The 27,977-nt window shown below is 41.1% G+C and overlaps 1 protein-coding gene across 2 annotated transcripts in view; it reads left to right on the top strand.

Annotated features, from left to right (window-relative positions):
* Positions 1–378: 378 nt before the first annotated feature.
* The window catches only part of ARID4A (AT-rich interaction domain 4A), a 46,865-nt gene continuing 19,266 nt past the window's right edge, over positions 379–27,977 (top strand). For both annotated transcript variants that reach the window (XM_032690673.1, XM_032690672.1), the window contains exons 1-11: positions 379–462; positions 1,119–1,182; positions 2,386–2,496; positions 4,839–4,904; positions 5,730–5,820; positions 16,214–16,293; positions 16,410–16,504; positions 17,070–17,202; positions 18,716–18,795; positions 20,432–20,508; positions 21,569–21,735. In XM_032690673.1, the coding sequence (XP_032546564.1) occupies positions 1,177–1,182; positions 2,386–2,496; positions 4,839–4,904; positions 5,730–5,820; positions 16,214–16,293; positions 16,410–16,504; positions 17,070–17,202; positions 18,716–18,795; positions 20,432–20,508; positions 21,569–21,735 (906 nt within the window). In that variant the 5' untranslated portion in view covers positions 379–462; positions 1,119–1,176. The remainder of the gene's footprint in view (positions 463–1,118; positions 1,183–2,385; positions 2,497–4,838; positions 4,905–5,729; positions 5,821–16,213; positions 16,294–16,409; positions 16,505–17,069; positions 17,203–18,715; positions 18,796–20,431; positions 20,509–21,568; positions 21,736–27,977) is intronic.

Raw genomic sequence — 27,977 nt, 5'->3', positions numbered from 1 at the left:
CGCGCCGCGCGCGCCGGCCCCGCCCCCCGGCGCCCTCCTGACTCCTCGTCTCCCCCCACCCCCCGCCCTCCCGGTCGTCCCTCCCCGAGCCAATCGCGCCGCGCCGTTGCCCTTCCGGTCCCCGCCGCCGACCAATCGGACGCTCCGGGGGCTGGCGGCGCTGCCCAATGGGGGCGCTGTCCGCGGCTGCCCAATGGGGCGCGCGGGGCCGCCGCTGGGGGGGAGGGGGAAGGGAGGCGGCGGCCAATGGGAGCGGCCGCGCGCTCGCCGCTTGTTTATTGGGGCTCGCGCTGCGGCGCGGGGCGTGGCCGCGCGCGCGGGGCTCGCGCGGGGGGGGGCCGGCGGTGGGAGGGGGGGCCGTGAGGGGCGGGGGGGGGCGGAGCGGAGCGGGGGCCGCGCTCAGCCGGGGCCGCCGCCGACTGCGGAGGGGCCCGGGCGGCGCGGGGGCTGCCGAGTCCACAGGTAGGAAGAGGACGAGCGAGCAGCAGGAGGAGGGAAGGGAGGAGGAGGTGGCGGTGTTGGTGTTGGCGGAGGCGGCGGCGGAGTTGCGGCTGCCGCCGTCCCGGGGGAGGGGACGCGGAGCTGCTCCGGGAGCTGCGCTTTAAACCCCCCTCCCCCCCCGCCCGCCGCCCTCGGGGAGCTCGCGGGCGCGCGCGCCGCCCCCTTCATGCACCGGGACCCCCCCGTCGGGACCGGGACCCCCCAGCTCTGCCCCGATATTCTCGCGACCCCCCCGCGCGGTGCTCCCCGGGCTGGGGGCTGCGGCGGGAGGCTGAAGTCCGGGAGGAGGAGGAGGAGGAAGAAGAGGAGGAGGAAGAGGAGAAGGGGGCCCGGCGGGGCCGCGGAAAGTTGCGAGGGGCCGGAGCAGGAGCGGGAGCGGCGGCGGCCCCGGCGGCCCCCGAGCCCCGCGGAGCAAATGGCGCCGTGACACACGCACGGGGCGCGGGGCCGCCCGGCGGGAAGCGGCGGCCGCGCTCCCTCGGCGCGGCCGGGACGGGCGGCGGCTCCTTCCCCCCGGCCCTCCCTCCGCCTCCCTCCCTCCGCCTCCCCCGGGCTCCCCCCGCCGCCCCTCACGGGCGCTCAGCCCTCAGACCTCCCCCGCTCGTGTTTTTTTGCAGTGTTTGTGCCGTGCGAGGAGAAGTCCCGGAGCTGGAATCCCTCACATAACCCTCGAAGATGAAGGTAGGCGGCTCCGGCGGGAGAGGGGGAATCGCCGCCCTGTTCGCCCGCTGCGCTGGAGGTTTCATTTTTAGTCGCTTCTCAGTCTCCTCACGGTGGGATAACGCGGGTTTCGGTGTGTGCCGTGAGCGCTGTTGCTGCTCCCCGGCGAGGGGCAGGTGATTCGGAGCTCTCAGGGCCGTGCAGGAGCGCTCGGAACATCCCCGTCGCCTCGGAGTTGTTGTTGTTGTCCTTTGGGCTCCCGTCTTTAAACGCTTCCTGTATCAGCAGCTGCTATGGCAAGTTTGCAAAACCACAGCTTTTGTCCCGCCTTTGCTGCTGCCGGTTTGCTCAGTACAAAGGCTCAACAATTGCAGTATAATTTACTAAAGAGAGAAAAACTTTTTCATTTGCCTTCAGAGTTGAAGAAATAATGTCAAGTTGAAAAAAAAACCCTGCACATAAAGCCAGTTGTTCTAGATTCTGTGCTGATTTCCTGTCATGTTCAACGTGGTAATTTTGTCCTTGTTTATCAGCTGCAATGAGCAGTGAAGTGAAATGTATTAAGGTGTTAAAGTCCAGATTAAGGAAAACATGATGACAAATATATCTCTTTAAAAACTCATGAGTAATTAAGGTTTGATAAAGGCATTCCAGGAAAGAAAAATACTGGTTTAATAGCTGTTTGAAATATTGCAACAGATTTCTCTAGAGGTCTCCTTTTAGTCACCGGGAAAGAAATCCTATATATAGAATGTTTTAGACTTAATTGGAAGTATTGGGATGACACCAATCTCAAACGTTTTAAATAATCTGTGTCATTGGATTGCTTATAGCTGGGAAAGGTACAACTGTCTGTTATACTGGGGTTATTTTGCAGTGGAAATTGTTTTGTTTTGCGTAGAAATTACTTGAATTAATAGTACTTTATCTTTTTTACAAGGAGATGTTCCAAATAGCAGTTCAGTACCTCCAAGGATATTTCTGTGAGAGGGTGACAATGAAAATGAAGGAGGGGGGTGGGTGTCAAGAACAACGATAAAACTTCCTGTAACTTGCTTGTTGTTTTTTGATTTTCCTTTTTGAAGAACTCCGTGATGGCAATTCCCAGTCCAGACAGCGTTTATCCATTAAAAGCCAACAAGTCCGAAAGTTTAGACGCAGGGTTAAATACATGAAAGTATAAACAAGGGCTAAACTTTGTTGCTGTGTGTTGTGTCTCTGCAGGCAGCAGATGAGCCTGCCTACCTGACAGTGGGGACTGATGTCAGTGCCAAGTACCGCGGTGCCTTCTGCGAGGCCAAGATTAAGACGGTGAAAAGGCTCGTGAAAGTCAAGGTAGTTCCCTGTGGCTGCTGCTGAGTTCCTTAAAGCCTCGTGCTGGAAGGGCTGTCAGAAAAGATCCCAGTTCCTGAAGATTAGGAAACGTTCATCAGCTCACCGCGTGAATTTTAAGCAACACTTGCACGGGTTTTTTTTGTATTCTGCTGTTTGGGTTTGGGGCGATTTTTGTTTGTTCTTTTTTGCTTTATTTTGGGGGGGGATCTTGATTTTTTATTAGTAGTAGACGCTGGTACGAAAATGAACTTTCCTGCTTCTTCTTCTTGTGACTGCATTTGTCTTGTTTTTGAATGCATCAGTTTCCCAGCAGTAAGTTTTGACGTCACAAATAGAGGATTATGGCTTTACATGACTAATAAGGAATAAGAGCAACCTCTTCTGAAGCAAAAGTTCCATTTCATTCCAACTGACACTTTCAGTTTTATAGCTTGGAACTTAAAAGGTAATGCCAAAATAAAGCAACAGCACAAGAGATGACTAACTAGTTTCTCAGACCAGGTTTTAGCAATGTCAGAGGTAATATTTTTTAAGTTTTGAGCACCTTGCTGCTGCTTCTAAAGGAACTTGCCCTGGCTGGAGCTGAGTTTCTGTGCATGGATAGTAGTGGCATCTAATACTGATTCATACGTTTGGCTTTTGCCAAAAAAAGAATCAAATCAAAAAAGAAAGTTGTCAATTTGCTGTTTGCAGCGCTGTTATAAATGCCACTGTAGGAAAAAATAGAGTAAAACTTAGTTAAATGCAAGTGAAGAATTCGAAGCAAATATAGAAATTCTTCTGCTTTGTTTTGTCAAAGTCTTCCCACTTCCTACTTTAGTGTCTGCTGTCCAAAATATGTAAATAAGGCATTAGTGACCTAAACCCCCATAACAGATTGAGATGAAAGCTGCTTCTTATAGCTACACATCTAAGTTTTCCTGTGCTTTAATGCTTAAATCAAGTAGAACAAGCCATCAGCCTCTTCAGTTACAAATATAGATCATATCACTTTATCAGAGTGATTTTCATCAATAGAAAAAAACCCTGATTCAGATGTTGGGAGTCTTTTCCCTGTTCTTAATGAGTACTTGGAGAAACTTGTGTTCTTTGAAATCTGTGTTAATGAGAAGCTCTGTAGGAAGCACCGTGCTGGTCTGACAACCTTGATTTTGTGTCTGTATCTTTGGTCTGGTGGAGTATTTAGACTGTTAATAGGTAGGAGTTTCTTCTTCTCATTAGAATCAGATGCTTTATTACTCCATGATAAGATTTAGAAGTGTATGAGGCTGCTGTGACTTGGTGGAAATTCCTGTCGCTGTATCTCAGTTACAACAATAGAAGTTCTAACAAGCTAAGCCTGATACTGTAATTAAGAGTGTGTAGGCACACCCTGCACGCCTGCCAAGAGTGCAGGGAGGCCAAACAGTCCTGTAGCCTTTTCCTGAGTAGCAGGACAACCTGTATTCATCTCCATGCCATTTTTATTTAAAACTGTATATCAGCATAAAGTGCATTATTAACCTGAATGTGTGTCAGTATCGATGCTCTTCTGGCGGCACTGGTGGTGTGTTTATAAACACAGCTACAGTGGAGTCTGTGCTTGGGGGGATATTTGGGGGAGACAGAAAACTGGACATCTTTATGGGTGGAAAGGAAGCTCATGGAACTTTTGGTTCTTCTAAAAATAGGAATTTTGGATTTTTTCTTTTATTAAGTTGCATAGGCTTATGTTCACTCTGTCTCTCCACTGTTACCTTCTGGAACACAGGATTTTAAAGGGAGAAACATAGTTTACTTAGGCTGTAACTGATCCTTATTTTCATTCACATCTTTACCATAAAAACTTCCTCTTGTTCAAGGCAGCAGGAATGCTGGTATTGCAATCAGTTTGGTGATTTGTTGATACATATTTAGTAAAGAGAGGTTTTATTTCGGTTGCAGTTTAATACTCAGTGTGTTGTCAATAAAGTTCTACAGCTGAAGTAGAGAGAGGGGAAAAAACCACCTGCTTAATCTTCTAATCTGGAAGCCAGATTCCAGGTATACCCTGGATTATGTCAATATCTAAACTTGTATCTAAAAACATATTTCCTTTGCTTTGGAATGACTGATGTTTGATTTGCTCTGTTCTTTTAGTTGTGATGTTTCAGAATAAAAATTAAGTGTGATACTTGGGATTTCCTGTCAGTAAAATGGTCCATGCCAAGTGTTTCCCATTCAATAATGTTTGAGTCCAGTTGTTTGATAATCATAATTTGGAAAATTAGATCTTTATTATTCCAAATACATTTTCAAGTGCTTTTTGTGTGCTATTAAGAAATCAGATGCATGTTAATAATAAGTTGATTAATATCTTCCAGGTGGTCTTGAAGGGGGACAACTCAACTCAGTTAGTGCAAGATGACCAAGTGAAAGGACCTCTAAGAGTATGTATAATAATTGCATGGCTTCTTTTGGTAATCACATCATTGAATTTGTGTAATTTTGATGCTGTTTAGGTGGGTACCTGTTCTCCAGGATTCAAATCAACAGAAGGAGCCTCATCCCTTTACATCAGATGGATTCTGAGGAACTAGTCTTAATTGTTGTAGCTTTATGGGCTATTTATGCTTATCTGTGTCGTGCACTTGATAAACTTGAAACTTTGAAACTTATTGGAAGTAATGGAGAACTTGAGTGCAAAGTCAAGTTCAAGCCCGTTAAACAAGAGTAAATACAATTACTTAGTGTTTTAGAAGAGTGGAGGTATTTTATATGAAAATGTGTTTATTTGTACTTTTATGCTATGTAGCAGTTGTGTGCTAAAATACAGGGCTGTGTTATAAACATGGAATGCAAACTGAGCTCTTCAGAGAAGATAATCTTTCTTATATTTGTCTTTTCTCTGTAGCTCCTGCAAGAACTCCAGTGTGTTCTGATCTAGCCCACAGCGTAGCAGTGTTTTTAAAGTATAAAAAATAATAGGAATTGCATGCTTATCAGTAATAAAATTAATTACTTTGAATGTTTGTTTTCACTTAGCCTCCTGTTACTTCTTATGATGATCTAAGTCATGGGGAAATGAGATGGTCTGAGTTTCCTACTGCTTCAGTGTCTACTTGCAGTTCAGCCTTCGTACTTCTGTTCTTACCTTCTAAGTGACTAAACTTTGAAAGTGGCCAGTTAGCTAAAATGAGTGGTTTTAAACAGTAAATCTTTCCTGCCTGGTGATTTTGGGCTCACAGGTAACCTTGAGCTGTTCCTTTTTGCAGGTTGGTGCAATGGTTGAAACCAAAATGCCCGATGGATCCTTCCAGGAAGCCGTGATCAGCAAGCTGACGGATGCGAGCTGGTACACTGTGGGTGAGTAGCCACATGTCTCATCTATTGCCTGTAATCTTTGGACAATACATTCCTAATTACAGGTAGCAATGTAAGTAATTACTTCCTGTGTTGGGAGAGCAGAGATAATTTTTGGAGGGGACTTTTTAAAGTCATCCACTGATTCCATTTTAAATAGGATAATAATTGTTCGATGTTCAGGGAGTCAGTTGCACAGGTGATGGTAGGGCTGAATAATCCCATTTTATTTGACACAATGTACTTAACACTGGTAGCAGCTGCACTTGCTGAAATTCAGAATAATTTTTGCAGATTTTAAGGCATAAATCTTGTAATTCTTTTTCTAGCTGAAAACCTATGGCATGTAGGGAGTGACTGAAATAGGAGCCCTCTTTCCCTGTGTGCAGTCTTGTGACAGGAAAAACATGGGTAGTACCAAGAGAAGAGAGAATGTGTTTTTTTTAAAGAAAAGAATCGACATATCACACTTTAAAAAGAAAAGAGGAGACATTCATTTATATAATTATTTGCTTTAATGTAATTTTCAAGTAATTATTATCTCTAAAGTGAAATGGAAAAATACTTTGCTGCTTGTGCTGGAAACTCATGTGCTGTTCAGTTACTGGAATAAAAAGCTCAGAATGCAGGGTCAGCGACATGTCAGTGTTGGACAAGAATTCATTGCAACATAAATTTCCTTATTTTGAACAATTCTTATCTCCAGGTTTTTCTGAAACAGCTTCAGTAACAGAATGACAAAATCCAACAAGAATCAAATAATAGTGAATAGTCAAATAAAAAAGGACAGCCTTTGAATTACAGAGATTTGCAGGCACCCATCCCTATTTTGCACAACTTCCTTACAGCAGTGGAGCCTTATATTCACTAATAGTAAAAAGAAGGAACATGCTGTTAATTGTCCTGTGCATGCTGCTCTTGGGCATTGCTTTTGAGATCAGTACTTGTAAATTTAAACTGGATGTTTCTCACTGGCTGCCTTGTGTACCAAATGTATTCAGCTTTACCTCATATCCTTCCATCCTCTCTTGAGGAGTCTTCTATCCCATGAACTTTTAAATACTTTGGTTCATTAACCCCTTGTTTAAGATTTAAAGAAACTATTTTGCAGTAATCAGTGTTTCCATTGCAATAGGTGAGGTTATGCCACCTTTGGTGGGAGCAGGATAAGGCTCTGCAGATAGTTTGGAAGAATTTATCACTGTGTGATTATTGTTGTTAGTGTGTGCTTTAACTCTGAGCTGGTTGACAAAGCTCACTGCTCTTTGCCTTTTTCTTCAGGATTATAACATTGCTGTAAAACTGTAGTGTATGTCAGGTCAGGGAGGAAAGGCAGGATTATTTTGGAGTGCAGAAGATTTAAAATCTGCTTAGTTTAGTGCTGTGATGTGACACATTTGAGGAACAACACCTGAGCTTTAGCTTGGCTTTATGTATCTTTGGAGGTTCACCATTCTGTTACAGAAGCAACAAGAAAAAACACAGTCTTGCACTAATAGTTTCATGCTTTATGAATTACCATTTTCATTTTAAAACTCTTAACTTATTTCAGTTTTAAAGTAGCATTTTTAGCTAATTCTGTTTGAATTTGGACCAGAGGACATATTTGCCTTACTGCATTTGTCATGTGAACTTTAAATCCCCTGATCAGGGGATGAGTTTTGTCTGGTTTTCCTTGTTTATTTTTTTTATTTTCTTTTTTTTTTTTTTTTCATTTTCTTTTGAGCAGTGCACTTCTGCCAAAAATCTTTACTTGATGAGCAGGAAATTTGAGCAGTGAATTAAGTGTTCTGTCCTGTATTAGTAGATTGTTGTTTAGATTTAACAAGTTGTTGAACTGCCCCCAATAATGTAAGAGATAAATCATGCATGCCCTGATTTTTACTTCATACATTTTTTTAAAGTCCAGTGTCTCAGAAACTTGAACCAAAGGATTAATTAATTAATTATTGTCATTGTCTTTCCCTCAAAAATATTTTTTGACATGCAGAATGGGAGTGTAAAATGTTTTCCATATACAAATGCTTTAAGACTGGTAGGATTCTGTGAAAATCTGGAGCTCAGGGGAGGGATTAAGTAATTTTATGGTAAGTGAACATACAGTGCTGTAATATGGCACTGTGACTGTGAAAATAGAACTGTAACACACTGGATTTAGATCTTAGGAAGGTTTTTGTGAGTTGTTTGTGGGGAGTTGCTTATTGGTGTTGAAATCACAGGTAACACTGAGCAGAGTAAACAGATTATTGAGTTTGTGTCATGGTTATTTTGCAGTTAAAACTGGGGAGGTGTTTTAGGTTGAGGTGTAAAAAATAAGCCTTATCTTTTGCCTGCTGCCTCCATTGTGTCTTTGTAGAAAGTTTTGGATGGATTTGAGGTGTATGTTTAGGCTGCTGTGAAGCAACAGTTGAGTTGGTTCCTTTTAAATAGATGGTGGGTGCTCTGCTTCAGTCTCACTGATTCAGTCACAGCTGAAGGGTTGAGAGGGAAGTGGACTGGACAGATTTCAGGTTTATAGAATATCTTCCTGTATGTTTTGAAATGGAAATCATGTGTTTCAGTAGTTTGTGCTTTCCCTGTGGTACTTATTTTCTGTATTATCTCACATCTCTTTCTCAGTGATCTAAAAGTAGACTGATACAGTGAAACCAGTCATATATACAGACATTTTCAAAGTATTAAGTACAGATATTTAAAAAATGCACCAAAACAAAGTGCCTGCATGTCTAATGAGAGGTGATGATGTTCACTTTTGCATTTCAGGTTCTCTGTTTCATGTAGGGCTCTAAAGAAGAAGAAAAGTCTCCTGAAACAATTTTGCTTTGGTCAATAAGTTGAGCCAGTAGAAATGCTGAGTTTGCAGTAAAAGGCTACTTTACCCCCACCATAATGCAAGAGCCACAGTGATTATCAGTTTGTCTATTTTAACAGTATCTCCTGTCTAGTAATGGTGTTCATGTACCCAGAACAAATAAGGATTTATTTTTATTGTAACTCCCACAGAATCACTTTTTCACTTTTTCTATAATGATGATGTTAATGTGGCCATTTAGTCGTACTGAATTTTTCAGCTGTGGTTTAGATACACTTTTGAAATTACCTTTGAAATTCAGCTTTTCAGTATAAGCAGGTGAAGAATCAAAAGGTTTTTGGACTGGAAGTTTAAAATGCCATTGCACAAGGCAGTCCTCTCAAATCCAAAGTGGAGTGACAGTAATAGGAGTTTATATTCTTTGGTTAACAAATGGCTCAGTTGGACTTGCTGATCTTAGAGTTCTTTTCCAACCTAAATGCTTCTATGATGTTTTAATCTTTAAAATGCAGTTACTTAAACTGAACTTCCTTAATTTACAGATTTTAAAGCGCTGCATTGATGCTTTTGAAGTGCTGAATACATTGTTAGGTGATAATTGCATAGAATTAAAATGGTCTGTCAGATCTGCTTTCAGCTTACCAAGGTTTGAATTATGGCTCACTGAGTGCACCATCCTCCTGATTCTCTGTTAACTTGTAAAATGTTTCGGGTAAATGCTGAAATAATGTCTGAAATGACAGTTGTACTTTCCTTCCCTCATACTCTGGAGTCTTACATGCATTATCAGAATTGCAGAAGACCTAGATGTTCCTTAAGGAAACACTTTTGTATCACTTCTGCACAGAACCAGAAGTGATGTAATGCCTGTATAAAAGTGAGAGATAGTGTTTGAACAAGGGTCTGAGACTTGCTGTTACCGTGGCCTGGTTTTTACTGCCCCATTGAAATCAAAGTGTCATCTCTTTTTTGGCAAGACTCAGGTCAATAATCTGGATGTGCTTAGGTCTCCTTTACCATATCTCCAGCTTTGAACAAAAGAACAGATGAAATACACTGAGTCTTCTATTTTGCTAGTTAAATAATGGAAAACACGTTAACTTTCAGTAATTTTCCTCTGAAAAGAGTAAGAAATAGGGGAAAAAAACAAAACAGTGAGAGGCATTTACAGTTTCTGGCAGACCTTGCTGTCAGCATTAGGGCTTTATATACAGTTTAGAGTGAAAGGGGATGTGATTCATTATTTTTTTAGACTTGAGACTTTCAGAGACACTTTTGAGGCATCTCTGTGAGCCCAGTACCTCTGCTGGGAACTTCCTCCTCTGATGTAGTCGCTGTGGCAGTTTCCAGGGAACGCTGAGTGAGTGTGTGTGCTGAGAGGAGTTAAATTAACCCAGTGCTTGTTCTTGTGGAAGTGAAGTTTTGGGAAGTCTGCCTGAGCTGTTCTGGGAATGAAGTAAAGTCTCAGTTGCATCACTTTGTGTCGCTGTGTTTAGGAGGGCAGGTGACAGAAATTAAAGGTACTGAGTGTTTGGTTCTGGCCTTCATGTTGTGTGGATTCTGGTATTTCCAGTTTGTAATTCTAAGCATATTTATCAGCAAATGAACCAACATATGGATGTCCTGGGACTTCAGGAGCAGGGTTGCTAACAGGAGCTATTTATAGCCACATTTTCCTGTTTTTAAAAGAAGTTTTCCTCTTCTGATGCTTTGTGGAGATACTGAAAAATTGGCTTGGTTCTGGCTCCACCACATCTGTGAGCTCTGCCACGTCTTATTCCTGCCCAAAAGGTGATAAAAGCTCTCGGTGCCCCCTCAGTCACTTGAGTTCACCCCCACCAGAGGCCTGTTGGTTCGTTGTTCCAGCTCCTGGGCAGCAGAGGTTCCATGGGATGTGTCCGTGTGTCTGCTCGTGTCCGTGTGTCTGGTCTGACCAGTTCCCAGCATCCTGTTGAGCTCCACGTCACAGCAGAGTCACTTCACGTGGGGGCTGTGGCTGCGTCACCCGGGAATCCCAGACCACAAGCGTGGCAGGGGAGCTGCCCGGTTGCCTCCTCTTAGCTGGTGTTTGCTGCCACTCTGACCCCCCCTAAATTTGTTCTTTTTGTCTTCAAAACGTTGCTTGAGTGGATTTTGAGGAAACCCTGTGTTCGCCTGAAGTCCTTCCTTGGGATGTGTTATTTGAGTGCACCTGTGGCACATAAAAACACCCGTGTTGGTGCTTTCTGGAGACTCTAGAAAAAAAGAAAAGCACCATGTTTTGTGCCTGTGTGTGTTTTAGACAACCTGTGGGTAGAGGAGCAAGATTTCCTGGTGAAAATGTGCAATAACCAAACCTTGTTACAAATCGATTGGATCAAACCTTTGGTTTTAAAACCACCTCTGTTTCAATGTGAACTGAGTGTTAAACATACTTAAAAATAGTGTACAAACAATACTGTAGGGAAAGCAAGGAGGTAGGTTTTTTCTCTCTAATCTCTTTATGTGTAACAATAGTAAGACTAACGTAACACTTCAGAAAAAGCAGTTTCAGGCAGCACAGTTTTGTCTGGAAGGTGATGGTTTTCTATGTGTAGACTCAAAGGCCACACTTCTGTATTTTCAGGCATAGTTCAGATATATTTGTGTGAGAGGAACTGAAGCTCACTTAAAGTTGTTTACAAAACAATAAATCCGAGCTGTGTAGTCTCTCAGTAGCACAATCCACTGCAGTATCTTGCTCTTCCAGGATGAATCAGTAACAACAGCCCTTGGCTACAAGGTCGTTCAACAAGTGCTGCACGACTCTTGGGACTTCCCATGTTTTCTTCCAGTGCTGAAACCCAAATGTCTGCTAAACTTGCACGCATTTATTGAGACATTTATAGACAGCATCTCTGGTAGTTCACAAATCACTGCTTTGTCAGGTAGTAGTGAGAAATAATTCAGCGTACGCAGTGACACTGGAACAGCTTTTAGTCGTGCTGTGGACTTCTGTTGTCCTGGTGGGTTTAAAAGTTTCAGAATGGGATGGGGAACAAGAAGAAATGTTTCCTTTTTGTGCAGTACAGAATCTGCCCTCGTTTGGGCAGCACTAGGAACGTAACTTGTTGGATTTGAAGTTAGCAAGATGCAGCCTTGAGGGTTGTTTTCCCTGCTCACTTGTCTGTCACAGAACTGCCTTGTTCTAATAACACTGGCTGCTCTGTGTGTAAGTCATACCATAACTACTATGAGGATGTTTCTGCTCTGTTCTCCTTTTTCTGTCTTCTTTTTTTTTTTTTTTCCCCTCAGTCTTGGGGATATTTATAAACAAGTTGTAGTTAAACTGATCTGCAGTATTTTGTGTCAAGTTTCTTCACAGTTCCTAAAAATGATTTGGATTAGTCCACTTGTTAATATTTATATAAACATTTAATATTGTTAATAGTAAATAATAATAATATTTAGTATGAGTGAAAACTGATGTTGAGACTGGTTTTGTGAGGACAGGGTTAGTATTATTTTTGTTAATGGCATAAATGGGTCTGCAGCAGTCAGGGAGTGGAAGATACCTGCTCATCAATAGTGAGTTTAAAGTTACACCTTTTAGTGCATTTTTGAGGCGCTCAAATTTTTAATGAAGAGAGTTCTTTTCCTAATTCTTGGGAAGTCCTGCATTGATTACCACTGGGAAGTTTGTTTTTATTTTTCTGTCATAGGCTGGGCTTGTGGAGATTTCCACAAACAAAAAAAAAAATCAATTCTTTTTCTTTCCTGTCATTATTGACAAGGTTGGGATGCAGCAAAATTCTGAACATTTCTGTTTTTATTGTCACTGTTTTAAAATGCTGTGTATGGAACATATTGGACTCTGTTCCTGGGACTAGAACAGGCTTTGTAACAGAGCTGCTCCTCCAGGTTGTGCTGCTTAGTCATCTCCTTTCCCCTTCTGTCAGTGCTCGTCATTAGGGAGCACATTTGGAAGAAAGGCCTGTGCCCAGCAGAAATGGTGCTTTTCTTTCATCATTCCTTATGTTGTTCCATTGACTGGTAAATGGTGTGTGGAGTTCCCTGGCTGGTTTGGATCCTGGATTCCCAGAAATCAGCACTCAGCTCCTGCACCCTGTTTCCCCAAAAAGTCCCTGCCCACTATGAGATGAGGAAATGGTAGAACTTAAAGGGCTTCTGCTTTTTCACACTTGTTCCTTTGGAAGGACAGGACTGTAATTTCCCCTAAGAGGAGGAGCATGGCACTGTAAACACATCTCATGGTGACTTCACATGTATGGGAGAGATCTCCCTGCCTTCCATTCTTGTTTCCTGCCCTCTTGAACATGACAGAATTCATTGAGTTTTATCATTCTCATGGAATACAACCTCTGCAGTTCCTGCCATTGGAGAATCTGGAGTTGTAGCAATACCCTTCTGAAGGAATGAAATAATTAATACAAGTTACTCAGCATTAATTTGAAAGGTTTTTTTAGTTTGTTTGTTAGCACTTGGCACTTTAACTAAACAGCCTTACTTCTGGATGAGATTAAAAAGAGGAAAGGATTTGCAGCTTAAAGTGTATTAATTCTCTTGACACATTTGCTATCACAGCTTCAGAGTGTCACAGAGCCAAAAACTGTGCTTTCTGCTCCACTGCTCATGGTTACAGAACCCTTAGGATGTGATGCTGTACTTGGAAAAGATATTCCCCTAAAGCCTCTAGGACTGGCATTAAAAAGTCGTGCACAGGGCACACTAACATGAAAAGTACTTCAGTGAAGCAGATTTTTCTTAAAAGTGGAAACCACAAGGCCTCCTTAGTTTATAGTTTTGAAGCTGCTGAGTTTATCAGTGAGGTTTCTGGTTACTCTTTCAGTGAGGCACAATCGAGTATTTTCCCTAGAGGAGAAGCAAGTTCAAAGTTGCTACAGTTACAAAATACTTGATGCATTGTGATTTATTGGAGAGATTTCTTACTTGGCCCCAGCTTAGTAATTCAAATAATTGAATATTTTTGTAGGAAAAACGGTGCCATCTTTTCTGAATTGAGAATTTATCAAGTGGTCACTAATTTAACTGAGGAAATATTTTTAATTATGCTGTTCTCCTGCACTTTGTTGTTCTGCAGAGTTGTTTTTCTCCAAGTTGTGCAGCTGCACTGTGAGTTGCAGGTGCTTTGCACGTTTCCACAACACAAATTTGTACAGAGTGACAATATCCAGAAACTCCTACCTGCTCAGAGAAAGCTTTGGTTTATCCTTGAAGCAATGAAATGTCTTTAAAATACCAAAAAATATCAGTGACTTCTGTTACAGCCCCTCGTGGTCTTTCACCTCTGCCCCTACTTGTTCCCAGCAAGATAGAAAATCAAAATTTAACTGTCACTATTCTATTAATCTTTTTAAAAAAGGCAAAATATGTTAAAGTAATGATAGTCCTGTAGAGCAGCACTGATATATATTTACATGAGACTCTTGTGGGTTTGGATAGTTTGACTCTGTTCATTCTTTTAACCTGAATGAGAGGTGGGACAGAGAGAAACTTTTTAGTCCTGGAAGAAAATTTCCAAGGTAAAATAGAACATGGACTTCATTACTTTGAAGGAATCCCACACTCTTACACTCTGCTGTGCATTTCCTTTTCCCTGTGGCTGCTCAACAGACAGATTTTTCTACACTTTCATTCTGTGGTGATGCCAGTTCCTTGGCCTGCTGCAGTTCAGGAAGGAGATCTGAGAATTTGTGCTTCTCCACCTTCCTTTCCTGAAGTTCTGTGGTCACTGCCTCTCTTATGGAATAAAGACATAGTGACTTTCCTTCTAGTGATAGGAGAGGGATTTCAGGTGGGGTTTTGGTTTTCTTTTGTGTAGTCTACCTGTTTTAGCTCTGGAAAATGCAGAGCAACCCAGCACTTTTGCCCTGTATGGCAAGGGACAAGCAGTTTTTGTTAGAACAGAGCAGTTCTGTACCTTCAGCTGGAAAAAAACAGAGAGAAGTAACAGGAAAAGGCATGGGATAAACTTGTCTGAATTCAGGTAGGAAACTGGGAATAGGACTGAAAGCCTCACTGCCAGCCTCTGAAAGGATACCCACACTTCAATGTCTCTGAGGAATGATTAGGAAAACTTATTTATTCAGCATAAATTATTTTTTCTTCCATGTTTTGTCCATGGAGATGAAATATAAATGTATGAAGTTGACACTTCTGCAATTGCAGTTATAGCTTTTGCAGTGTCATTGCCTCTTATTGATCGGGAATATCTGATTATGTGACTTCTTAAGTTAATTTGCATGTTATAGTTGAGGAAAGAAAAATATCTCACAGCTCTTAATTGTCATAATTTCCTTATGTGTCTTAATTTTAGTGTACTTCACTGAGGGTATTTTACTCAACCCTCAGTATTTATAACATTTTATCCTTTATGGATGAAAAACTGGTGTATATCATCTAGTTTATGAATGGTTTGCTTGATTCATCCCTCTGCTGTACTAGTTTTAAATAAATGGGTAGAACTTCCAAAATTAGAGATAAACCAGCCTGGTTCTTTCTATTTATTTACTGTCAAGTATCAGGTTCTGTTTGCTTTTTTTTTTTCAATGAAGTTACCTGTTGCCAATCGCCAGCCATTTGTCCCCTAAAATGATTATTTGTGGAAGTTTAGTAGTTTGAGATTTTTGGAGGGGGAAGAGTGAGCTGCTTTGTGTGTACAAGTGTTACAACAGAGGCCATTAAACTAATTCAGTAGTGGAACATATCACAGCAGTATCTACTCTGGAGATTCAGGACCTTAAAGCTTATCTTATCAAGCTTAATTAATTTTATATTCATACCTTTTTATAAAGTTATTTTTGCAGTCTATGGTTTTACTCTAAAAGTGTGAGAATGTGAATGTTCTAGTCAGTTATTTGAGAAATATTGTATTTTGTATTCATGCTGGCTCAAGAGATTTTTGTTGTTTGGGTTTTTTTTTTAATGGAAATGTGCCAAAATTCTTCTGCTGTATGTTGATGGATATCAGTGGAGCTTTCCTGTCACTTATACATGAGATTTAATAGGATGTCTACTAAGTTTTCCTTATGATTTGGTCAGACTTAAGAGTTTCACATTTCCAGTGTCCTGGTGTGTTTGTGAGACAATATTGATAGTGTAGCAAAAACTATCCCAGAGTTGTTTTTCTTTTCATTCCTTTGTCTTTCTGTGGGATTGCTTGTGGCAAGAGGGAGGATGGAAAGGTACAACATTAAACAGCAGTATAAGTAAGAAATAAATGGATAGGGTGAGAAAAATCCCAACAAACCCAGGCAAACCCCAAAGATGGTTAGATAATAGTGACTGGTGTGCAGCCAGTGGCTGTGGTTTGAAATGTGCAGTGTATTGATAAGAAGAATGTCTGAGTTAGACTATTGCACCCAAAAACCTTGTTTTCACTGGCTTCAAACTCTGTGTGAAAATCCATTCTCAGGCTGAATATTGAGTACTGACCTTCATTTTGCTTGTGAGCTGAAGAATGAGTAGATGGAGGTCTGAAAGTCCCGTGTTAGAGAATGTTCTTGATTGTGAGATAAACAGTAGAGTTGGGGCTGAGATCTGATCATCATCTCGTGCTGATGTGTTTCCTTGGCTTCATCCTAGTTTTTGATGATGGAGATGAAAGGACCTTGAGACGAACTTCATTATGCTTGAAGGGAGAAAGGCACTTTGCAGAAAGTGAGGTAAGACAGTGATGGACATGGAATAAAAATTAAGTACTTAATTCACTTTTTTTTTTTTTTTTTTAAAAATCAAAGATATTGCAAACTAATTTTTTTCACTTTTTTTTCCCATGTAGACACTTGACCAACTGCCACTAACCAATCCAGAGCACTTTGGAACTCCAGTTATTGGGAAGAAATCTAATAGAGGGAGAAGATCTTCTCTTCCTGTGTGAGTTTTGCCTTTCCTTTAGTGTCCTTTGCTGTCACTGAAGCAGCACCACTGCAGCTGCAGAGCTCTGAATGCTCCAGCACTTGAGTTGTGTGCACACCTTATGGACTTGAGTACTACAGACATGATCATATGTTGGCAATATTATCAGATTGAAGGGTTTTTGCTTAAGAGCATTTATGCTTCTTTCATCTAATAGGAAATGGTGGATTTTTAACCTTTACACTGCACAAAGTGGAAAAAAAAGTGCTTTTCAATTTCTGGGGTAGAGACTGTTTCTCTTTGTTTCATGACTGTGCACAGTCAAAACCTGATTCAAGTCTCCAATTCCAGCATGATGCTGCTGTAAAATACTAATACTTGGAAAGAATTTCTACAAAATTCCTCTTACTAAGAACACTTAATATTTAAGTGTATTTCAGGCAATTTCAGCTCTTAAAATTCTAACCTTGTTTCCTTGAAGCTTTGCAAAATAGGAAGAAAAATCTGGTTGTAAACTGGTTTTGCTCTCAAGTAGTAACTTCAGACACACACTCTAAAAATCTTGTACATTTTGATATTTTAGCACTGAAGATGAAAAGGAAGAAGAAAGTAGTGAAGAAGAGGATGAAGATAAAAGGCGCCTCAACGATGAATTGCTTGGCAAGGTTGTGAGTGTGACTTGTAATTCAGAGAAGGCAGACTGGTATCCAGCTTTGGTGAGTTCCTTTTCCAGCAAAGCTGGGAACGTTGTCAGGCTCAGCTCTGCTCCTGTATTTGCTAAAAATACAAATGTTTTCCAGTATCTGTGGAGAGTAGGAAAGCAAAGATTAACACTTATGTATAAGCTGCAGTTTTATGGCTTTAAAGTCTTTCAAACTGCATGTGAGATGATCAGTATGGGATGATGTTTTTCTTCTAAAAATAAGATGTGTTAGGATTTGCACTCCCAGGCAATTTAAGAGCAGTTATATTTCATTTGACTTTCAGTTTTGTGGAATTCTCCCTTCTTTCATGCTTTCATTTGCACCAGTGGCCAGTCACTCTGGCAGTACATGTTGGTGGTTATTTTTATTTCGCTGTCAGTACAGCTGTTCATTGCCACTGCTGAAATAAATCCATATTAAATTAATCCAAGTAGACTTGTACTGCAGATTGTTCATATGCACAGAAACACACATACATGTTAAAAGTTGCTTTCAGTAGTAAACTTTTTTGTATTGTCAGACAGGCTCAATGCACATCTTCTGTTACCCATTAGAATGTTTGCTTAAAAAAAAGTATTTTGGAGCATTAAACACACAGGTTTGGTTCGTTAATTCCTGCAGATTTTATTTACTGAACTCTGTGCTCCTTTATTTTGAGTCTTAAGGGAACAAGCTCAGTTGTTAAAATCTTTTAACTTAGTTTAAGATTGTGTTTGCTTGTGTGACTCCAGCTGTCTTCCCTTCTAGAGAGAACGTTGGGGTGTAATGTGGGGTGAATAGTTGACACTGGCTTATCCAGCTGTATATAAAATGTGGTTTTGTACATGTTCTGACTGCTGTATATCCCTTTATTAATGACAGATTTTAATTTAACATGGTTCTTAACTAGGAGATTAAGTTACTGGAGGCCATGTATTTGCATGTAACATTTTCTGTTTGTGTGTGGTCTAGGGCAAAATGTAAACTTGTTCTGGTTTTGGTAATACAAATACATTTTTATCACTTTTTTTAGACTTAGAGATAATACTGCTGTGGAAGGATGTGCTGGATTTCACACTAGCTTAAGTTATCCACACCTCAAAAAAACCCCAAACCCAAGTAAACCAAAAAACCAACTTATGTCTCAGTTTAAATGCCAAACATCAGAAACTGGTATAAAATAAGTGGGTTTGTGACTTTTTAAATAGATACTTAAATCAGTTTTTGTGTGAACAAGAATTAAGGAGCAGAGTGAATGAACAGGATCCCATGATGGAACCTCAGTAGATAAGTTTTGAGTTTACAAATGAAATTTTAAGCTTTTTTGGCTTGTACATATCAAGTCAATAGTTTGGGGTAAATTACTTCTTGACATTTGTTACTGTTGACCTTGGTACTATAAATTGGAGTAGGTTTGTTTTCCCAGAACTGGAAATTATAATAAACAGGAAACCAGCAGTTTTCCCGCTGTCTTTCTTTCCTTGGAAGATCAGCTTTTTTTTTTTTTTTTTCCCCAATAAAAAAAGTGTTTTGTTTGAACCTTCAGGTGGTGTCACCGAGCTGCAACGACGATGTCACCGTGAAAAAGGACCAGTGTTTAGTTCGATCCTTTGCAGATTCCAAATTGTAAGTGATTGCTCACTTTTGTTAGAGGTATATGGGAGAAAATGGGAGACTAATTACACATTGCTACTGAAGACATTTATTTCTTCCAAATGGAAAGGGTACAATGTTCTGTAATGTTGGGTGGACACATTTGGCTTCGCAGTCCATTTCCAGCCATCTCCTTCTGTGCTTCCTCACCCTTCTTTGCATTGTGTGGAATGATGAGTATTCCTTGAATCAGTAAAGTTTTTGGTGCTTCATTTAAAAATACCAACAACTTAAGAAAAAAAAAAACAAAACCTAAAACACCCAGGAGTGTTTACTCTTTAGATCATTTCTGTCCTTTGAAGTGTGAGTTTTGGTTTAAATTATTTTCATTAATGTCTTAATTACTGTCTTTATGGGTGTCTGTTGTAGTAGTTTGGATATCTGATGGACTCATTACCTCCAGTGCCATGATGTCCATTGCTGTTAAAACAGCAAAGCTTTTAAGGGCTTAATCTACTTTTTTCCAATAAAGAAGAGAATTTAAAGAGACTTATTAATTAAAATATTTACAGAATTTGAACGAGATTGTGGCAAAGAGAAAGGAAGATCCCATTGGTCCATCCTCTGCTCCAACAGGAGAGGGAGAGACAGAGATGTGTGTCTTAGTTAAGGAATAATATATTTATAAGAGTATGAAGACTGGTTTTTTTAAAGCTGTTTCCCTTTATTTCTTTTCATTGTTGCTTGCATTGCATGTGTCTCAACATATTGTAACTAAAAACTTCCCTGCCAAAGGCCAGCTGCCACCCTCTTTCTCTCCTTTCAAAGTGAAAAATTTGTGATTTTTTAAGAGCCATGATTTTGAGTAGGTTGTGAGTACTTGATTACTGAAATGTATTCCCAGTGCCTGAAGACTTAATTCATTTTGGCCTCTTAATGTAGACACTTCCCATCAGCCTTCTAGGTAAGCCTGGCTCTTTATCCACTGAAGGTGGAATGCTAGTGGTAAAACATCTACTCTTGCTCTGACTTTTTTTCCCCATGGTATTATGGCTTTAACTTTAGAAAATGGCAGCTTCTAATTCCTGAGGTTTTACTCCAGATTTTGTGAAATAATGAAAGAAGAAAAAAAAATATATTCAGTTTAACCTTAGAGCAGAGCAACTTCCATATGTTGTGCTGTGTAATTTAAAAATCAAAATCAACTGTCAGTGCAGATCTGGGAATTGGCTTCACTGTTGTTCTGTGTTCCTAGAAATGCATTTTGAAAATAGAGGACTTGTTCTTTCCCTCTTAGCTGGATTCCTCTTTGGAAAGTAGCTGTTGATTCATGTGAATATTTTCAGTTTAGAAAATGATTTTTGCCTTTCTGTTTTACCTTTGCAAGTTTGTGCAGTTTAAGCATTGAAAATAAAGAAGCTTTACAAACTTTTCTTAATTATTTAAGGATACTTTAATGTCTGAATCTCAAAGAAAGATTGGAAACTTATTCTGGATAACTTGCTCTTGTATTACACTACAGTAACAAGTGCATTATGCATTTAGTTGTTAGAAAGGACCCTGCAGGTGGATGCTAAATCTTGAAAATTTTAGAAATTGCTGGTTTTCTAAGTCAAATGCTTGCTTTTCTGTGCTTTAAAAATAATAACAAAACCTTATTCTTTTACAGTTACTCAATAGCAAGAAAAGACATCAAAGAATTAGATCTTCAAAACTTACCAAAATCTGAGTCCTCTCCTAAGAAAGGTAAATGAAAAGAAATAATTTCATACAATAGTACTTTTAATATTTATAGATAAGTGATGACCTCTTGATTTCTGATAGTTGCTTTTGGATATTTTGTGAATAATTTTAAATGGGATAAATTAGAGAAACTTTGGATATGAAATTTGTTAAAGAGAAATATTTAAAGTGTATTTATTAAAAATTGTAATAAGAAACCCCACCCAGCAACAAAAAAAAACCCCTCCACAGCAGCAGTTCCTCTGTTTTGAGTAAAGGTGTGGAACAGCTCCTTAACAAGTAAAGCTTTAACATGCTACAAATGAGAGCTTGAGGTGGTCTTGATTGATTAGTGTAACTCATAATGATTTCTACTTTCTCCTTAATAGCTGTTTCACAGTACAAGAGCTTTAGAACAGCCAAAGAAAAGATCAGATGCCAGGTTTGAGATAAATTGAAGAAAGGGACTTTTTTTCCTGTGCAGAACATAATTGGGTTGTGACATTTCTTGCCACGAGGGAATATTTTGGAACCAAAGGTACTAATGGTTTCAAAAATAAAAAAGAAAAAGAGAGTTGAGACCAGTGTCTGGAGGTTTTTCTATCAGCAGCTGTTAAAAACTGTTGCCTTTTCTTCTCCAGCAGCACTGGAGAAGTATGCAGTATGTCCCTCTTCTGGGTATTCTTCTGATTCCTTTGTTAAAGTCTCTTTCTGTGACTGAGGGGCAAATTTTAGGGTTATCTGGGTTTGTTTTGCTCTGTTGTTTCCCCCTTGGAGCACCTCTTCAAGCAAAAGAATTCGAGGTATTTCCATTGTACAAGTGTGACTCCAGCCTGTCCCATCACTCCCTTCCTCACTGGTGTGTTTTTCCTCTGCTCCAAACGCTGATGTCACATCTCTTTGGGAAATGCTCTTCATTTTTTTAGCAATCTAAGACATGATGATATTCTGAAAAGAGCAAAGTAAGTCATGGTGCCATTTAAGTTAGGGTTGTGATTTACAAGAATGTGATGAAAAGGAAATTAAAAATGCTTTGTGACTGCATGCTGTGGATGAGGTAAAGCCAGGGCCCTTTCTTCTGTAGGGCTACAGGAGGCAACTACGTTTCTCAGCACCAAGGGTGTTCCTAGGAACTGGAAAATGGACATCAGTGAAATCCTAGAGTCCTCCAGCAGTGATGAGGAAGATGGAGCTGCTGCAGAAACTGATGAAGAGGAAGAAAAAAGAGAAGAGAAAACTGAAGAAGTACCGGTGAGTCTGGGCAATTTCAGTCATTCTTTGGAGATAATTTAGTAACATGCCTGTCTGAAAACCCTGCACTTTCCAACACTTTACTGTCAGACTTCAATGTCTTTTCAGTCCTGTTCATTTTCCCTGTTACAGTTGCATTTATTGGGATTTGTGAGCAGTGGCAGGTTTCTCCAGTTATCCAGTGCAGAAATCGGAGACAAATCTCAGAAATTAAGAATTCAAGGCAGAGAAGAGTGAAAGATTCTGGATCAAAAGGAAAGGCAAACCCAAAAAAATTATGCTGAGCCAAGTGGTAGTAATACAACCTTAAATACAAGTAATTTTTTATTTTTCTTTCTTTTCTTTGTATATTTCTTTATATGTAGGCTATATAAAAAGTAACTTGTTTCTGAAAAGAGTAGGTTGATTTTTTAAAAAAAAGGCAAACTATTGAAGCAAAAGCAGTAGGTTGACTGAAAGTATGAGCTGATGCACAGGGCCTGCTGAAGCTCTTTGGTGCCTGAGTTGTTTCAGAGCAATGCAGGACTGAACTGTGGAAGTGTTTGCTTGGGAATCAGAGAATCCCGGGCTATGGTGTGAAAGGACTGTGTGTCTTAACATGTTGGGGCGATCTCTGTACTCATGTAGGTCAGTCCTGGACCTGAGAACAGACTGGGAGAAGTCACTGAGAGCAGCTCTGTGTGGAGAAGGGCAGGGGGGTTCTCATGGGTGAAAAGCTGGACCTGGCAATGTGTGCTGGCAGCCCAGACAGCCAACCATGTGCTGGGCTGCATCACAGGGGGAGAGGGCAGCAGATTGAGGGAGGATGTTCTCCCCTTTACGCTGCTCTGGTGATACCCAAACCCAGAGCTCTGTGTCCTACTCTGGGGTCCTCAGCACAGCAAAGATGTGGATCCGTTGGAAGTCAGTCCAGATAAGGCCACGAATTTACTGTGAGGGCTGGAGCCCCTCTGCTCTGGAGACAGACTGGGAAAGCTGGGGGCTGTGCAGCCTGGAGAGGAGAAAGCTCCAGGTAGACCCTAGAGCACCTTCCAGTGCCTAAAGGGCTCCAAGAGAGCTGGAGAGGGACCTTGGACAAGGACCTTGAGTGACAGGACAACGGGAATGGCTTCAAAGTGACAGAGGTGAGACTTATGTTAGATACTGGTAAGAAATTCTTCCCTGTGAGGGTGCTGAGGCCCTGGCACAGGTTGCCCAGAGGAGCTGTGGCTGCCCCATCCCTGGAAGTGTTCAAGGCCAGGTTGGACAGGGCATGGAGCAATCTGGTCTAGTGGAAGTTGACCCTGCCCATGGCAGGGGGGTGGAACTGGAATATCTTTAAAGTCCTTTCCACCCCAAATCATGGAGCGTGATTCTGTGATTCTGCTATCAACAGCAAAATGTTTTTCTGCATTGGAATATTTTAAGTGGCTCCTTTTCCATAAAGTTACCCAGTCTCTAAACTGTATTTCGAGAATTCCCTTCTCTCCCTGCTCCCTGGCTGTACCCCGGGTGTTGGATTCAGCAGCGCTGGGGGTGTGGGGGGTGTGTGTGGGGGGGTGAGTGTTGAGATTCGCTTATTTATTTTCCCACCGATTTTCACGGTACACAGGGAAACGCAGCAAAACCCGAGTTGCGGTTTGCGTTGCGAGGGAGGTCAGGTTTCCCCTTCCTTTCCCTTTCCCTTTCCCTTCCCTTCCCTTCCCACACGGAATGGCCGATGGCGCTTGGCGGCGGCCTCGGCGTTCCCAGGGCAACGCGCTCGGGTGGCGGCGCAGGCGCGGGGAGCGGCCGCGGGACCGGGGCTGGCCGGGGGCTCGGAGATGGGCTGGCCCTTCCCCTGCCTTTCATCTCGTGCCTCGGGGCTTTAGCGTTGTTATTACTATCTAACAATTATTTTTTTTTGCGCGGAAGAGAATGTAAGTAATGCCGGTTAACTGCGGGCGCCGCGCGGGGAGAGAGAGCGCGAGCAGATATCTGGAAGCCGGGCTGGAATATGTGCGGGCAGTGGGAGCATTAGATAGAGAGGAAGTCAAACCATTTTACGTTTGAAAGAATGCGGCTCCTAGGTAAGGATTGTGGGCTTGAATCTGGGAATGTGAACGTGGGGGGGGGGGGGGTTGAGGATGGGGGTTTGACTTGGGTTTCTGAGCTGGGAAGTGGCTGGTGGAGCTTTGCAGCCAGGTTAAAAAAAAAAAAAAAGACAATAAGAATCTATTTTTAGGTGTGGATTTTGTGCCTTGATAACAGTGTTTGGGAAAATGGAGTAAATGTCTGTCTGAGAAGAATGCTATGATTAGATAAATCTGAGATAATTGTGTGCAGAATGTAAAATCCTTGGGGTTTTTTTCTTCAGTTTGCAGTGAAAAAGACTGAATAGGCCACATTTTGCAGGGTGTGAACTGTTGCAGTCTATTGGTTTGCCTGTATTAACACTCCTTAAATTTCACAGTATCAGTCACTAAAAATCAAGGATTCCTGTACCAGTTTTCTAGTATCCATTTTTATTATCATTTTTTCATGCCTATTGCATAAAAAGCTGTGTGTTTCAAACAAAGAAGGGGGAGGGGTTGGTGGTTTAAAAAAAAAAATAAAAAAAGACATTCCTGTAAAAGAAATTGCAGTTATTTTTTAAAGAATGATGTTAATGTAAAGTGGAGGAGCAAAGGATTTGAGACAGGTGGATGTGCTGATAGAGAAGCTGTGGAATCCATTATTTCCAGGTGACAACTAGGCTTGTAAAAATAAGGTGAGCATCTTCATCTTACAGAAGCTGTGTAGCAGAGGATACATATGAATCTCTTTAGATTATGTCAGAGCAGAACTGTCATGACAGCCCATTAAATCAAATTCTTGATTCAGCTGTGAGAATACATATTTTAATAGTGGGCCATGGTAGATATTGCAATTAGACAGCATTTAGGGAATTTATCATCATTCCTTTTTTCTTTTCCCTTAGAAAGGCAGAAATGCAGAGAGAATTGACAAGTGAAGGATCTTTTTTTCCTTGCCTGTATTTGAATACAGATCTCAAGTGCTAAAATTTTACATTTCATAGAGTTCCTCCTGTATTAATCAAGGTCAAAAATAGCTTCTGTCCATCCTCTCCCAGAATATTCTCAGTGGACTTTTTTGTTTTAGAACAGCAATTGTTTATATTGGAGTGAGATTTTTAAAAATACCTTTCCCCCCCCCACCACTCCCATGTTCTAAACTGCAGAGCAGCTTTGCTGTCAGGGCCTATCCAGCTGCTGCCCAGCTTGATAGGCCTTCATTAAATAATCAAAAGGACACAGGCCTACTTCATATATAATCACAGGATAAAGTCAGTCAGAAGAGTCTAATTCTGGAATGGACAGGATCTTATTTTTCTGAGGTAGGATCTTTTATAATGGTAACGGGACAGGGAGATCTGCCATAGCTGGTGAGAAGAGATCCTACCATTTTTCCAGTAGCTGGGTTAAAAATCTGTAACTTTGTTTTGACAGAGTCTTTCTGATTGTGTTGCCTTTGATGACATCTTAAAGAGGTGGTAGAATTGGTACAACTGGGTTTCCAGGCTCTCCAGGGCTGTTCTTTGGTGGCTTTTGTAAGCTGAGGAGTGGGAACAAATATGGTGTTGGTGAGATGCTCCTCCTCCTCATCAGTGGGAAGTGACTTGTGTGGTCCAGACTTGACTAGGAAGGAGGACAGTGTGGAAAATGCTTGTCATTGACTTCAGCAGGGATTGCATTACACAGAGTTGCTCAGCATGTTCAAATTGCTGGAATTTTGGCAATAGATGGTGAATCTTTGGATTATTTTTCTTTAAAATGTAAGGGTTTTTAATAACTTGTGTCATTAAAAAGTGAAAAAATCCAGGGGTACTGTAGGAAAAAAGTCTGTATCAAATGAAGATTAAAAGAATCACTCAATTAGTTTGAATCCTGATAAAAATCCAGATATTGCTTTTGGTTCTCACCCAGTTTTCAGCATCTCAGAAGAAGAGAATTAACTGTGTTTGGAGGGTACATTTGAGAGTCAAGGAATGCACTGCAGCTAAAAGGAGAGAGAAAAATCTTAACTCCAGTATCTCCACATAGAAATAGAAAGTTTTTTGATCATTACCTGATTTTTTATTAGAAACAGATCATATCTACTACTGTATTTGTTTGTATTTAAGTTCTTTTATTGGGGAGGAAGAAAGAATAATCTAAATGTAGAGCAGTGAAGCAAAGGATTCCAGACAGTTAAATGTGCTGGGAGGAGAAGCTGTAGAATCCATTGCAACCATCCTATTTGTTTCTCAAGTTCAAATAGTCAAATACTCCCCATTTTACAGAGGAACGTGTAGGCAACATTTGCTTTTGGCTCTCGGTCTCCCTGTGGGCCACCCTGATTCCAGCAGACTGAAGATTTTTGACATGCACTTATTTGAAATACCTTTTCAGTATGAGTTCTTAATAGATATATTCATTTAAGATAGAAGGCAAGGTGAGGAATTTGTTCAGAGAAATCCTCCAGCAAGCTGGCCCCCACAGCTCTTTGAGGGAAGAGTTATTGCACCTCCAGGCATTTGCTTTGGGGGATTTCCTTTAAGGCTTAGTTTTGACGGTCACCTGGAGGATGTGTGTGTGGCATGTTTAATAGGGTGCATTCATCTCATGTTTTTGGGGTTCTTGCATCACAACAGCATCAAGAAACATCAGTCACAGTTGCTTTACGTTGTTGAAAAGGGAAGGTGCCAGAGGCATTTTCCAATATTCCTTTTCTGCAAGGATTTCAGTTCTCATGATAAGTCATTACCATGTATTTTATTAGCACTGAGCTCATAAAGGAGGGATCAGAAATCCATAATGTATTTTAGGAGGCTCAAGATTCCTACAAATAATCGGTAGTCAACTATTAAAATACTTACATTTTACTTCAAAATAGTTGTTGTTTCCCATGTAGGCTTTTCTCTAAGTGGCTGTGGGAGATCACATAAAATGATACCCAGATCATCCAGGTCTGTTGCAACCTGTTTGTATTTTAAAATAACATTAAAAAGCTGACTCTTAAAAGTTAAATACAGGAAAACAGTAATTTCCAAGTTAATGAAGCATGGTGTCAGGAAAGAAGTGGTTTATTAGATATTAGGAAGAAATTCTTGGCTGTGAGGGTGGTGAGGCCCTGGCACAGGTTGCCCGGAGAAGCTGTGGCTGCCTCATCCCTGGAAGGGTTCAAGGGCTTGGAGCAACCTGGTGTCCCTGGAAGGTGTGTCCCTGCCCGTGGCAGGGGAATGGTACAAGATGGTCTTTAAGGTCCTTTCCAAGCCAAACCAATCTGTGATTCTATGATTTACATACATAAAACCCCCAAAGCAGCTGTGACGTGTGATGCACGGAATAGCCTTTAAAAATAGCTGAACATTGATCAGTGAATCCTCCTTCTCACGCAGCCATGCCTTTGTAGGAGTTCTGGCTGCTGGGAAGCACAGCCTGCATCATCCCATGCCCAAATGTTCCTCAAAGATGTTTCTTGCTCACAGCCCTTTGCTCACAGGCATTCTCAGAATGTCCCTCGAAGAGGAGCAGGGGAGCTGAAGGCTGAGGCACAGCTCTGAGTGAGTCATTGCTGAGGATGGTTGAATTCCTACTTCTTGTTGGTTAGAAATTAACATTTTAAGACCACTCTCATCTCCACATGGTGTAAAGCTGTTAACTTGTTGCAATCAGTTTAATTCTTTTCATTTCCTTAATTGGTGTTCAAACTTGGCATCAGAAAGCAAATGTGCCAGCCATGAAAACGCATTGAAGTACTTTGAAACAACAAAATTACATTAATTCTGGCAGATTGTCTTGATCATATACTGCTCTGAACTCCAGATCCTGTATGCACTGTTCTTCCTCTTAACTTCCATTTATTCCACAGAGGAGTTTATGGGCTTGTCAGTCTATTTGTAACATAAAAGGAAGATCGGTCCCTGGTAGCCTCACCTCGTATTGACTGAGTTTATGGTGAACGTGCTCGTAGGTAGAGATTCATTCTTCCTTCTGTAGAAGAAACTCTTTCATCCTTTGTGCTCCCACTCAGCTCTAAAGGTTGGCACCCACAGAAGGTTTAACATCCTTCTGGAGAGTAAATGATGAGTCAGGGTAACAGAGCCACATTCTTGGTTAAAATCATGCCAAGGACGGAGGCAAAGCTCAGGGTGAATTAAGTGGCTGGAAACGAAATGAAGCAAAACCAGTTACAAGTTTTCTGCATGTTTCTGTGTGGTTTATGTTGTGTTATTTGCTGGT

This window comes from Chiroxiphia lanceolata, chromosome 6 (assembly GCF_009829145.1).
Source record: "Chiroxiphia lanceolata isolate bChiLan1 chromosome 6, bChiLan1.pri, whole genome shotgun sequence".
Lineage (NCBI taxonomy): Eukaryota > Metazoa > Chordata > Aves > Passeriformes > Pipridae > Chiroxiphia > Chiroxiphia lanceolata.
This window is presented reverse-complemented; position numbering and strand designations above follow the sequence as displayed.